The 14,438-nt window shown below is 47.4% G+C and overlaps 1 protein-coding gene across 1 annotated transcript in view; it reads right to left on the reverse strand.

The window, feature by feature from the left end:
- Positions 1–3,526: 3,526 nt before the first annotated feature.
- Positions 3,527–14,438, reverse strand: part of TBX5 (T-box transcription factor 5) — a 38,435-nt gene continuing 27,523 nt past the window's right edge. Inside the window, exons 8-9 of the mRNA XM_071572116.1 lie at positions 12,767–12,993; positions 3,527–4,110 (exon numbers count right to left, since the gene is read on the reverse strand). Of these exons, the coding sequence (XP_071428217.1) occupies positions 3,527–4,110; positions 12,767–12,993 (811 nt within the window). The remainder of the gene's footprint in view (positions 4,111–12,766; positions 12,994–14,438) is intronic.

Here is a 14,438-nt window from a genome sequence, read left to right on the forward strand (position 1 = left end):
GTGGACCTTTGAACAAGCCACATTTTGCTTTCATGTCCTCTCTGATTCCTCACAGGCCTTCCCATTCAAATGGAAGCGTGACCAGGGCTCACATGGCACAACTGGGCTCCAAAAAGTCAGAAGCCCAGAAATGCCATATTGTAGCAGTAATGAACTCCTTAAGAAAAGGAGGAAAAGGCCATATTGCATCCTCCCATCCACCTTTGCTCTCATCCCAGATTTTGCTGATGTGACAGGTCCATCCTTCTGCCACTGATGGCCTCCTTGCTCCTCACACCCACGTGGCTCCACAAAGCCGTATCCTCAGGGATCTACCTGGCTTTTCAGCAGCCAAAATGCATCATGTCCTCCCAGACTCCAACAAAGAGTCTCGGCATATCCCTGAAGAGTCAAAAAACAAACTTGAGGAGCTCAGAGAAATCAGTCATGTTGAAAGCTTGAGGCTTTCCTTCCATTGCTTAAAAAGTAATTTACCATGTGAGTTTAGTTTCATTAATCCTCTTTGAGATGGATGGCACACATTACTGGTAAGACCTGTTTACTTACAGAGTAACCACTGGACATTTAATTACATGTAAATTACCATATGGTGATTAGATGATTACATGATTGGCAGTAGAATAGCGAAGCCTGGAAAGTACAATGTAACTGACAGATAAATATAGAGTAGCTTTTTTTATTCCTGAACTCACAATGCAATTTACTTGGTTATCTATCTTGGCCAACTGCATGTTCTGGAGGCACCTCCTGTGATTCACTGAGCAATGCAACGTTTGGGTAATTCCCTGGGGGTGGCTGCACAAAGACAGACAGCTTTTTGTAGGACTTGAGGTCCCAGCCATGCCCACAGAAGGTTTATGTGGTGCTTATGTCTCCTTCTGCCTGAAAATGTGCCCAATACCCAGAGGAAGCACTGGGGTAGCACAGCACCACATTCTGGCTGTGTCTAACCCCACATTCATGGAACCCAACTGTTGCAAGCAGAAGACAGCAAAAGCAGAGACATCTGAGGGAAGAAAGCTGTGTTGTAGCCAGGGCTGGGATAGCCTGAGATGATCCCATCCCCCAGGTCCCACCTGCCATGGAACTGCAAGGTGGGAGCATCACCTGAGAAGGCCCTCTGCTAGTCCTGCTCACTCTCTGTGCCTTTGCAAGGTGTCCCTGGATCTGTGGTGCACAGGAGGCCACCAAAGCTGCTGGCCATGTGCACAGGAGCTGCTGTCAGTGGGGCAGGCTGGGGACACCTCCTTGGTTCCTTCCCTGGACCTGGCCATGCTCTTCCTGAGGTGGCCATGGCTCACCAGCCACACAGACCAAGTCCTTGTGACAGGCTTCTCATCTCTATTTTTCTGGAGCTGATTTTCTCACCTTGTTTCCAATCCCCAAAGTATCCTTCCCACTCCTTTGCTGAAGCTGGGACACAACCCCACATCTCCCCTGGGTCGAATCAACCTCACCTGCATGGGAACAGGGTGTAGCTCCACCCCTACCAGGGCTTCTCAGTACCACCCCAGCACCCACCTGGGGTGTTCCCAAGGTCACTTTTAAATCTGCCTTGATGGGAAAGTGACTCCAGGAGAGCACAAACCCTGGGAACACGATGGATGGGAATGACCTGGGAGACCAAGGCTGTTCTGCAGCAGACAAGCCCACAGCCCCAAACACAGCAACCTCAAGCTCAGCTCATCACCCCCTTCCCTGCTGGGATGTTGTACCTCTTGTACTACACCAGAAATTAATAAAAATTAAACTTGTGGGCCTGAAGTAGGATAAAAACCCAAGAAAAATGACCTCCAAACAAACAAAAAGACCCACATTAAAAATAGGTGGGCGTGTCCCTTGCTGTGGAGGGTGTGTGGTATTTATTAGAGATAAATTGGCACAGAAAAATGGGAAATCACATCCAGGTAGGGATCATTTCTTCTCCTTAGCTACATGACTTTGGATACCTGTCTATATTCCCTCCCAAACACATACCAGCATTCCCACACATTCACACCTACATTCCCAGTGGCTGACACACAGGTATACCTCTTTTGTTAATTAGAATTACTTTTAATTAAAAATATATGTAAATTGTATAGAGTGTGCACAGCTTGGAGAGAGGAAAAGAAACAAGAAAAAAAGAAAGCAAACTTCTATTTCAATAAAACTTTTAACCTCTTCGAATCAGCTGCTTTGCTGGCTTTGTGACATACTATGAGTTAATGGAACTCCCACATATAAATAAATAGGACCAGGGAATTTTACACCTGTAAAACTCTGCAGTTGACATTTTTACTTACACACATTTGCTTTTTCTTCTCTTCTTGCCTCCCCCACTCCCAACCTCTCATGATCATTTTCTGCCCCTTTTAAACACATTTAGTATCTCACTCCACATACTCAGACTGGTATCCCTTTTTATATTTTTGGTTTGGATTTTTTTTGGAGAGGAAGGAAAGTAACACGGGATAAAATGAAAGTGTCAGGGATTGCAAACAAGAGTCATCATCATTTTTATGAGCAAACTTTTTCCTTTCCCTGCCTGCATCCTCTCCCCCGTGTCCCCCCTGTGGCAGCTGGCTCAGAGTCCTGCTTTCTACATGCTGGTAAGAATTCAGCAGGAGGAAAAATTCAAACTGGGGATGTTTTCAAGTTTGGAAATGACCTCATGCTTCTGTCAGAACCAGCTGGTGGACCAGGAAAGAGCAGGACATGGGAAGGAAAGAAGAGCGAGAGGATTACACACAAGTGGGAAAGGAGATGAGTTTATGGGGATGGATCCTGCAGAGATGTGTTTTGGGGCATTAATAAGGAAACACAACTCCCTCTGGGAGCAATTTCACTCTTGGTACAATGCCTGGATGAGGTAGGCACTGGATTTTCTTAATTGTGTGTTCACAGTACCTCTTTCTGTTGGAAAGTAACAAGGATAATACTAACAAAAAAAAAAAGAAAAAGAAAAAGAAACAGCACTCCAAAATCCACCCTTGGTTAAAAGGGCTGGTGTCTTTTTTCTTTTTTTTTTCTGAAAAAATTGAAAGAAAAAAATTATATATTATTATTTATTATATAACATTGTCAACATCAACACCACAAAAAAAAGTAACATCCTAACTGTTTTCTTTCAAGCATTCTGACCGTGTTGAGAAAGGCAGCAGGAGTTTGGTGTCCTTTGGAGAACAAAAAGAGCAGGAGGACAGGGAGGGGGGAACGAGGGCACGGGGCTGGCAGTGGCAGCAACACAAACTGGGTGGGACCGTAGCGGGGGACAATTGTGCCAATCTGTTGATTTTTCTCTTGAAACAAAAGAAAAAAAGGGAGGAGGGGGCAAGTCACACCGAGGCCATTGCCTTTTTCATCCGTGGTTTCAGTCAGTGTCCGTCCCTCTCGAGTGCTAACGGTGAACATTCACTTAAAGGAGTCTTGCAAAATACTCTCGCATTTATTTATTTTTTTTAATTGACAGAATAGGTTTTTTTCCTTTTCCTTTTCCCATTTTTTCTTTAGTTTTACCATGGCCAGTGCTCTTGCACTTCCCTTGTTAGCTGTTCTCACTCCACTCTGGCACCATGCCCACGCCGTGCACAGAGTGGTACTGGTGGGGCGAGAGGGTTCGAGGCACGCCGTGGGAATACAGGAACTCCGTGGGCTGGAGGCTGCTGGGGGGGGACTGGATGCCAGTTTGAGGTCCACACTGCCGGACGATGGGCTGGTGAGAAACCGAGGTCTGGTGCTGGAACATGCTGTGGGTGTCTCCTATTTGGGGGGACGTGTGGTTGGCAACGCTGCCGAGTCGGGGCATGAGCGGCCCCGAGGTGAAGTGGGCAGAGAAATGCTGGTAGGGTAACCTGTCCATGGGCTGCATGGCAGACACTGTGCAACTGCTGTAGGATGGCACACTTGGCCATGTGTTACAGCTGATGTCTTCCAGGCTGGGCACGGGGTCCGTGGGGGGAGCAGAGCTGGCATACATACATGCTTGGCGCTGGGCTGACTCAGTCCTGTATGAAGTGTTCAGTCCCTGCTGCTGGGGGTAACTGGACCTGTAGAAAGGATCCTCATCTGCTGGAGATGTTTCCATGTAGGGCTTCTTGTAGGGGTGCTCGGTGGTGGAACATTCCTCATCTGTTGGGACAGAAAACTCCTGGTAGCAAACAATACCCTGCCCTCAGCTGAACCTCCCTCTCCACAATCCTCATTTTACCAAACACACGGTCTGGTCCAGACACTCCTCTCAGTATAAATCCCCATCATTTCCTTGGAATTGATCTGAATCAGTCCTGCTGAAACCAAGTCTTGCACTTGGCCCTGCCTGTTGTACAGGGGAAGGGATTAGCCAGGAGCTCTGGGAGGAAAATCAAGGCTGTAAGATGCTGGAGGGATCCTGAGGTTTAGCTTGCTTAGTGATGTCCCACACACCCCCCACAAGCTCCTCATCTCCTACCTGCTGCCAGCACTGTGACCTGAGGAGTAACATCTCCCTGCATATCCCTGCACCCAACAGGTCCCCACTCCCACCTGAGAGGCTCAGAGCTGATGCTGTTAACTAAAAGCCTTTACACATTTTCATGATGAAGAAGAGACAAAAATGGAAATCACAATAAAAATTCCCCCAGGAGAGCATTGGTGATGGCACAGTTGAGACAATCAGATTTGGAGTTTTACAGCCCCAATTTTCAGCTGTGCCAAGGCAGCTGGGCACATAAATCCACACCAGGCTGTGTGCTGAAGCCAAGGGGAACAAAACAGAAAAGTAAATTTCCCAGCTAGAAACAACACGGCACATCTTGCAGCGCCCTTTGTTTCCTGCAGCATGCTGGGCCAAGAGAGGGAAGGAGATAAACAATTTAGGTGAAATCTCTAGGGTGAAGCAAAATGAATAAATGAATATGCACTTATTTACTCATTCACAGGGTCATCAAATGAAATCCAGCTCTGTTGGAATGGATGGCAAAATTCCCAGGGATGAGCACTTCACCAAGAGATTTTAAGGACATCATGGCAAGGGAAGGGGAGCTTGTTCTGACATGGATTAACTTTGCTGCTGCTTCAAAAACAAGATTTATGGTGCAGGCAGAAAAACATCCCTCTTTGTTAAAACCCTCCTGGCTGCACCTTTCAACACAGATAAAATTTGAAAGAATACCACCCAAAATTATCCTTTTCAAATTTTCTCATCCAGCTCTTTTTGAGCTGTAATTTTTTTCACCCCTAAAACACAAAGGGAGGGAGGAAAAAAGGCAATTCCACAAAAAGGAGGACTAAGAGCATTATGCCAGAAGATGCACAGGTGATGCTCTCAGGCTGCTCCAATGTGACTGCTCATGGCTCACCTTCAGGAGGTGCAGGTGGGCAGCACAGGCACCTTTAGTAAACACACCCATGCACACATCCTTGTTGCTATGAACATCCATGTGTGTTGCCCTGGAAGCTGTGCCCACTCTGCATATAATATAACCCACCCAAGTGTCTTCCAAGTCCATCTGGAACAGCTACTGGTGTTCATCTTGGTCCAGCCACCCCAGACAACAGCAAGTACTGAAGTACACACTGTGGGGACATTCCCCTACGTGTCCTTTGGCTTTGTAATAGCAGCTGCCCATAAATTCAGTGGAAAACCACAGAGCCATTTCATTCTCTCTTCCTGACAACAGCAAAACCAGCCTTGTTCACCCCAGCAATGCAGAGCCCTGACCATTAAGTCACCTTTCTCCTCTGCCTTCCCTTTAAATTGGGATGGGAAACAGAATGGAATAAGTGGGCAGTGCAATCCCATCTTTAAAGCAGCTGAAACAATAAGCAGAGAGATACAGAAGTGTGTCACTCTCCTTAATCCTGGTCAGGTCTATTTTGTGCAGGAGCAGTGGGGAGGATGTAGTGCCCTGAAAGACAAAAGCTGGAAGCACAGGTCTGATCTCTCTCCCTGATCATGGCTCTATCACAGGAGGTACATCTGGAAGATCAGCCTGAGCTCCAGCTTTTATGGACAGCGTAAAAGTTTTGGATCCCTGACCCACCACTGAGTAATAAGAACACTAGGGTGGAAAAACAATGTCTTGTAAAATGCAGCATTGTTCTGCTAATAAAGTTTTCAGCATTAAACCGCATCACTCTGCTGGCATTAGAAATTGTTGGCTTGGGGTTTGACTGTTTGTTTTATTTTTATTTTTTTAAATAGACAACACAAACCAGTCAAGCTCTGTTTTTCCATTCTCTAAAACTGCCTGACTTACAACCTGAGGTTGCTGATTTTTCCATTTAGCTCAGACATTTCACTGCCTGCCACAGCACAGCCAGGCAGAGTCGGAGAGCTATGGAGCTGCTTCCAGGATTCATCACAGGTGAAGAGAGGAAAACAAAACCAGCCAGAGTTTTAGTTCAAACCCTCTAGGTGCCCTCTCTCCCTCTGCAAGCTCCCATGATTGTTCTGCTGGTCTCTCTACAGCCAGGCTTGCTGATGTTATATGTGGAAAGGGCACCATCACTCCACATTCTAAGATGTGTAAGGACTCTGTATCCACCTCCAGATAGGACATTGTCACTGACAAAGGATTACATCCTACCCTAACAGCTTTTGCCTGCCCTCTGGTGATTCTCCCATCTCTGTAACCTCAAAGAGACAAGCAAACAGTCTGTCTGCATCATAAGATGGGATGATGCAGACCAGAGAGCCTCAGCTGGTGCCAGATGATGGATTTACATTGGTCCAGGCTCTCTAGTCCAACCTGGCATTGTCCCACCACTCCTTGCAGAGGAGATCAGAGCCAGCACAGATTGGGTAAAAGGCATTCTCAATGCATGTGGAACAGATCTAAGGGTGGAAATGGGAGAATGGCAAAAGGAGAACAAGAAAAACAGATATCTCACACAATGCTGATGGCTGCAGTTTAAATTCATCTCCACCAGTTCTGGACCCTGGACAGTCCATCTCAGGGTCATAATCCCCTCCCTGAAGGTCCTCTCATTGCCTTAGCATCAGTATAAACAGGAAATGGAAGATAGTTAACTGCCTGCTCTTGGTTTGATTCTTAATGTTGGTTCCCTGATGGCAATTCATTGGCCTTTTCCAGTTGCCACTGAGCCCTTCCTTGGAGGTGCTGGACCCATCTGGGGTGTGCTGGTCACATTCAGGAGGTGCTGACCATCCTAGAAAATGTTGACCATCCTCCACATTTGTTGGTACTTGAAAGCCAGGAGTGGAAATCAGCTCCTGTGACCAGTCCCTCAATACTGCACAAACCTCTAAGACAGAAGGTTCTGCCAAGCAGGGGAAGCTGCCAGAGCCAGGGAAAAGCTGCTCCAAAGTGGATCCAAGGAAAATGGAGCCTGCAGAATGGGGTGGAAACTGGCTCCCTCACAGGGAATTTGATGATCTATCTAATGAAGGAGCTTGAGTGAGAGCATAAGGAGTTCCAAGATTTCCGGTATTTACTACTTACAGCTGGGCTGTAAATACCACACAAATGGCTCTTTAAATGGAATTTTCCCAACTCCAAGATTAGGGTCATCCTGAATGAAATGCAAACATGTAAGGTCTCTGGACTTCAGGGTGCACTGGGCCAACCTCTTCCCCTGGTGTAAATCAGGAGAGCTCCTTTCTGATTCATGACAGTCAACTCCCCAAGACAGAAGACAATGGAGAATGGGACCTGACTGGTTTAGTTTTCAAAGCTTACTCACACTTCCAGGGCATTACAGGAGGTTCATCCCAACAATGGGTGATTATCACCAACGCTGGTGCTTTATCCAGTCTGGATTCTAGCATGAATCCAGCATGAGTCTGAATAGCCAATACCAGGGTGCAAGGATGACAAGGGTTGTCCAAGAAAAAAAGAAAAAGGCAGATTCAATCAAAATGAACAACTCCTGGGGGCAAACAAGATGTACATCCCAGGGCATGGAACCTAAGACAAGCCAGTTATTCTATCTATTGCACCGTTTGTGATTTGGATGTGTTGCATTGCAGGGCACCATGACACAAAGGGTTGTAGGGCAGCAATAATCCACATCAGAAGCTGGAACCTCTTCCAGAGGTAGCAAGTTGTCAGCACTGCCCACTGAGGCACAGGAGGAAACTCTAATGGCAGAGCAATGTCACAGAATGGGTCAGGTTGGAAGGGAACACAGTGGGTGGATCGCCAGGTCCTACCTCCCTGCTCAGACAGGGTCATCCCAGAGCACATAGCATAGGATTGCATCCAGATGGTTCTGGAATATCTCCAGTGAGGGAGAATGGCACAGGATTGCATCCAGACAGTCCTGGAATGTCTCCAGTGAGGGAGATTCCACACCCTCTCTGGGCAATCTGTTCAGCGCTCAGTCACTGGGCAGTAAAACAATTCTTTCTCACATTCAGGTGGAACTTCCTGGGCATCTGTTTCTGCCCATTACTCTTGTTCTGTTGCTGGACGCCCCAGAGCAGAACCTGGTTCATCCTCTGACCTGTCCCTGCAGACACTGATGGACATGGATGGGTTCCCCTCTCAATCATCTCCTCTCAAGACCAAATGGGCTCAGCTCCCTCAGCCTTTCCTCTTAAGAGATGAAACTGCTGAAACTACTGTGCCACAAGAAATGTGGCTGCACAGCAAAGGCTGGGTGCACACCAGCCCCCTGAATCTTCTCACCACACAGGCAGGCTCCTTTGGCCCAGCAGGCACCTTGCTCTGGACTTCACTGCATCTATCCAAGCCACAAACACCTCCAACTGCAGCATAGCTCAAGACTTGGCTAACTCATTGCACCTCCTAACATCAGTAGGATGAGCAGCATGTCCTCCAAGAAGACATTCCATACCTGGTTTTTGTCCTAAAGATTCTTTGAGTGAAAGAAAAGATGGGTGAGATGTGGGAGAAATCAGTTCAATCAACAGAGAGGTCTGTCCACACTAATGGTACTTATTCTTGAGGAGAAGGAGGAAAGATATTGCTGCACCTCCATCAACCTCCTCAAAGTAGGAAGGATATGAAAGATAGATTCTTCCCCATGGTGTCAAGTCCAGGTTGGGTGGCTGAAGGATATGGCCCTCACTGGCTGAAGCCAGTGGATTCTTCCACATCCCTCCTCTCCCTCAGAATGCCAACATGAGAACTTTTATAACCTCCCCAGGGAGAGTCTTTTCCAGTTGCCTCCTGTCAAGCATCACAGGCATCCCAGAAATCTGCCAAGTGGCTGAGATTGTGTAAGGCTGGAAGGGAGCAGAGGTTTAGAGGGATGACTATGTAGTCCACAGGAAATCTGAGGAAGAGGATAATACAAGGGAAAACAAGCCCCAACACACTAACTGGGATGTGGGGCTAAATGAAAGACACAAACCAGGCTGCCTGCTGCTAAGCCTTTTCTCCAAGCACAACAATGAGAGAGCGAGAGGTGGAGAACAACTAGAAAAAAGACAAAGCTCTAACTGATCTTTGTTAAAGCCTGAAAATCCACATCAAGAACTGAGGCCACTCCTAAGTATGATACAGGACTGGAGTTAATCCATCCTCTCCAGACCAGTGACTTCATCACATGCCATAAGCAACCTCAGTGTGGAGCTGGGATACAACACAGGATGATTATCACCATTTCCTGGGCCTGGAGCAGCAACCCTGTTGCAGCACACTGAGGTCATTCCCAATGCTGTGACCCTGCACTCCCAACTGGGCACCAGTAATCACCAGATTTGGAGCTCTGGGATGTGTCCTTCCTTCCTTCCTCACTGAGAAGAGCATCACCTCCCTGAAGCAGAGGAGCCTTCAGAGATAACATCCCCTCACAGCCCTGTGCTCTCCCCTAATGTGACTCCATATCAGATCTTCATGGTGAATCCATCTTGACTTGACAGCTAAGAACAACACTGTCAACCAGAGCATAATCTTTGTCTGAGGTTACCAAGGAATTAGAAGTTGAATAAGGTTCCTTTGACTTGCTTGAACACAGACCTCTTCCTAACTGAGCCTAAATTGAGACTTGACCCAACTGAAAAGGATACAGAGAAACCTCATGAGATGTCCAAGATGGAAGGAGCTCCAAGGAGAGACTCTCTTGGAAAACAGTGGTGGAATTTACTACAGGAGATGCAGACACCAGCTGGTTGCAAACCCAGCTGAATTGCCCTCTGCCCCCGAGAGCACTTACCCATAACCACTGCCTTGCAAAAAGGAAATAATCTGCTGGAGATAAATCCTATACTGACTGAGGAGGAGTCAAAGTTTGGGGAGCAGATAATCCAAAAAATCAATAAGATTTCCCATCCAGAAAATGGACAGAGGGGCAATAGGAATAAACATGCTCTTGCTTTCAGATTTTCTTAGATGGCGAGGCTTGATAAGAGTTATGCAGAATTGTAGGAAGGCAGGAGGGAAAGATGTGAGGGAAAGCTCAGAAATGAGAGGCTGGATAAGAAGAAGGAAAAAGAGGAGAATTATATGTTGGGTTATTTTCCCAAATCCAAGAAAGATCCTTGGTTGGTGCTAGAAGGAGTGTCACGCTCAGTCAGAGTCCGAGATGAAACCTTGGATCACGTTCTGATTTATCCAAACAGAATTGCTCATCTCTAGTGACTTTTTTTTTTCTAATTAATTTCACTTTGCAAAGAGCTGCTTGGCAGCTTACACTGGCTCTCTGTTTCCCATTAACTTTGTGTTTCTTTTCTTTAAGCCCTGGTGGCTGTTTTCGATTTACTGGATGCATGGGGAGGGGGAGAAAAGGCACAGGGAGGAAAGCAGAGACTCAAACTCCCGAGACGTACAGCTCCACGGAAGAAGCCGGTGGTATCGGACAGGACACTGCTTCTCTTTGATTAAAGCATTTGGCGGCTTTGATAAAAGGCCCTTAACTGCTTGTGCCACTCAAGCCATCGCGGAGATAATGAGGGGGCTGATGGGCCACCGGCCATACAGACAAGGGCTCCCTTTGCCAGTCTCCTGCACTTTCGCAAGGGCCACGCAGGCCAAAAGGGGCCGGGGAGTTTATTACAGGGCAGATAGTCGTCTCTTTTGTGACAATAAGAGGAAGTGAGATAATTGGGGGATTGAGGGAAACCACCCATGGAGACACCACTTAGCGGGAATCCCAAAACTGGAAGGAAACCTCTGTTGATTCCTTATCACGTTACAATGTGGAGGCGAATGATGAATTGCCCTGCGGTGCGGGGACACGCAGCAGTCGGAGATTGTCCAAAGGGTTTGTTGCCATTCGGGCCAGCTTGTTTTGGTTAGGCTTTGCAAAGGGGAAGAGGAGCGGCGAAAGCTCCGCTCCCAGGGCAAAGGAGCACTGAGGATGGATCACAGGCTGAGGGATGCCATGCTGAGTGGGATCTTCCATCATGAACACTGGGGCTTTGCAGTGACCCAGCTGTGTTCCAGCACCTCACACCAGTGCAGGTGTAAAACAGGCCCCATCCCCCATCTCTGACCTAGGGGACCCTCTGGAAGGCTGCTGCATCTCCTTATTCTCTATCTTATATCTAACTCAAGTGTAGCATCACCATCCCCAATCCCAGCTCCAGCACATCCTGTATGAACACGAGGGTCACCTGGTCAGCTGGAGGGGACAGAAAATGACACCTCTGTTTTCCACTGTTTAGCTCAGTCTTAGGAAAACATTGGGATTCCTCAGCTTTTTTAGTTTTGCATATATACCTGTACACAGCACATGTGCTCTTACAGCATTCAGGGGATTCACCAAGGACAAGAGAGAGATTTCCACTGCCCTCCTGCCCCCTCTCTGCCAGGGCTTCCCAGCACCCACTACCTTAGACTGTGTGTCTGCACGTCCCAGTGCCCCAGGGTTACGTTACTAAAAATAATGACGTGTCTGACTGATAGGACTATGCAGGGAAGCAGGAAGGGATCTGCTGTGGGGAGAGGCTACTGGGCTGGAGAAATCCTTGGTGCACTCAAATGCCATGGTGCTTGCTGACTTCTGTTAGCTTTTCCAGTGCAGCAGAGACTAAATCCTGAGAAAAGGGAATAGGGGTCGGCAGTAACCATCTCCTGTCACTCCTTGTTGAGTTCAGCCCTGGAAATTCCCCATTTTGTTCTGAGTATCTGGAGTAGAGCTGATCTGAGGCTTTTGCTACCTCAGTCCTGCAAGCATTTCTGCATCTAAGCATTCCCATTGCTTTGGGAGAGGGAGGCAGAGACCACAAACCACTTGCTACTGCCCAAAACAATTATCCCATCGCTGCCATGGGGTTCTTCACGCCAGGACGAGCTGAGCAGTCAGCGTAAAGCCCTCACAGTTTGATCCCTCAAGCTCTGTCAAAGCAGGTCAGTCGCACCAGAGGGGAAGGAACATGGATATCATGATTTTCAATCCCAGGCACTGTTTGTTAGAACAAGCATTTAAGTGGAATTGCTTTTTGCAGACAGAAAACTGTCTCCCAGCTGTGAGTCCATGAGTTGAAAACTGCAAAATGCAAAGTGTCAAGGTATCTCCACTTGGAGATTAACCCTGTCTGAGGGGCTATGGAGAAAGATAAGTCATCTTTATCTCTGGCACCAGCTATCTTTCCAAATGTGGATTCACCGTGGGTGAAAGGCACTGTCACCCCTCTAAACAGCCCAGCCCAGGAGTGGAGATGGGATTTTTGGCTAATGAGGGTGAGTCTCCCAGCCCAGCCTGGGGGAGCTGCCCACCTCCAGCACACAACCCTCATCCCTCACTCATCCCCAGGTGTCACTGTAAAACAGGCTGGGGGTGTCCAGCCTGTGGGCAAGGGGAAACATCAGGAATCAATGCTGACAGTCATGTTAGGAGGGGGAAAGCACAGAGCGGGGAACGGCCAAGGTCTGACCTTTTCTCTTGGTGCAGTGGTAGATCTGGCTGTGCTCCTGGGAGATCGGGTAGGGGTTGGCAGGCGGTAGCAGGTCCTGGGAGGTGCTTGACACCCCGTTCTCACACTGGTACTGGGAGCTCAGGTTGGAGGAGGCAGAAAGGACCCTGGTCTCACCACTGAAGGGGCTGTGATTCGAGGACACTTTTTGTCTCACTGTGCTCCTGGGAACAACCGGGTACTCTTTACTAAAAGCAGAGAAATGAAAAATAAAACAAGTCAGAAAAGCAATCAATTAATAAATAGATCAGTGGATTAATAAATGAAGGCAGCACATTAGTGTCATGGTGTTTGCATAGGCTTTCAAGGAAATAGAGACATCCCTCCCAGGAGGCTGCAGCTCTGTCACACTTTATCCATACAGCACTCATTATTCCCTTTCCTTTTAGTACCTTCCTTTAGATTTGTGCCTCTTCCACCACAACTGCTATTTCACATCCATACTGGAAAGAGATATGCAGTTACAGCAAAATATGTAAGATTTATATTTACATATTATAGGATTTATAAACTGTATAGTATTTATAATGTATATGTGGATGTGCACATGCATGTAAATAAAAACCTCGTTTCTGCCAAGTTGACTTGGAGGTGGATTAAATATTTAGATTGATTTTTTTCTCCTTATGGTAGTTGTTCCCATTCCTTTTCCCCAGGGTTTGTCTGCCTTGTTGTCCTGGATGGAGGATCCATGGACAACAGAACAAGCTGCACTCCAGAGTGCTCAGAAAAGAGAAATAAATAAATCACTGGGATTTGATGCACACCAGAGCCACAGCCTCAGGAGAGCCAGGATGGGAGGGTAAGCCCTAATGGCAAGTCTGGATTGTTCCCTTGCTCTGAGCTCTGGTTTGAAGCATGGATGCTTTGTCAACACCAGCTGGAAATTCCCACTTCTACAAGCCCCTACATTGTGTTTTAGAGACATTTCTCCAAGTACGTCAGTGATGTGGCTGGACAAGATTATTCCTGCTCTGCAGGGGGAAGAATTGAAGCTGAGTAGGGGGTTTCAGAAACATCAGGAGAGGTATAAACCTCCTCCAGGGCTGCCTCCAAAACAGCTGGGTGTTTCCTGAACCCAAAGACTTGCTAAAGTGCATAAAGATCAGGCAGTAGAGCAGCACATGCCGAAGTGTCCCCTGGCTCAGAGCAGCCACCAACCAGAGCCTGGATTCCTGGATTCCAAGAGAAGGTTTCTCCTTTGAGGCTGTAACAATTGGACAAAGCTGGCTGTGAAGTATCCTACCCACCTGCCCAAAATCATTATGCTGGAGCAAGGGCAGATCCTTAATTACCATCAGCTCACCTGGCAAGTTACACCAGGAGGAAGAGCCCTGAATCTCCAATTATGCCTCTAAGAGAGGACCTATCACTGTAGAACTCAGAACTTATTTACAAAACTTAACAATAGCAATTATATAAACCTACTCACAGCAGGGAGCTTTCATCCAAACCACTGCTGTAGTGGCTGCCAGAAACATCAGGAACAGAGCTGGAATAGAGGGGAAATTCACCCAGGAGCGCAAAACCAAATAAATGTGTCTCTCATTGTGTTGAAAGCTTTCCAGACCCTGGGCACTGATGGCTTGCCAAGTAAAGCCTGTTCCAAAGGTGGGGTTTTATCCCCTGGAAG

The sequence above is a fragment of the Pithys albifrons genome, chromosome 17, assembly GCF_047495875.1.
Source record: "Pithys albifrons albifrons isolate INPA30051 chromosome 17, PitAlb_v1, whole genome shotgun sequence".
In the NCBI taxonomy this organism is placed as follows: domain Eukaryota; kingdom Metazoa; phylum Chordata; class Aves; order Passeriformes; family Thamnophilidae; genus Pithys; species Pithys albifrons.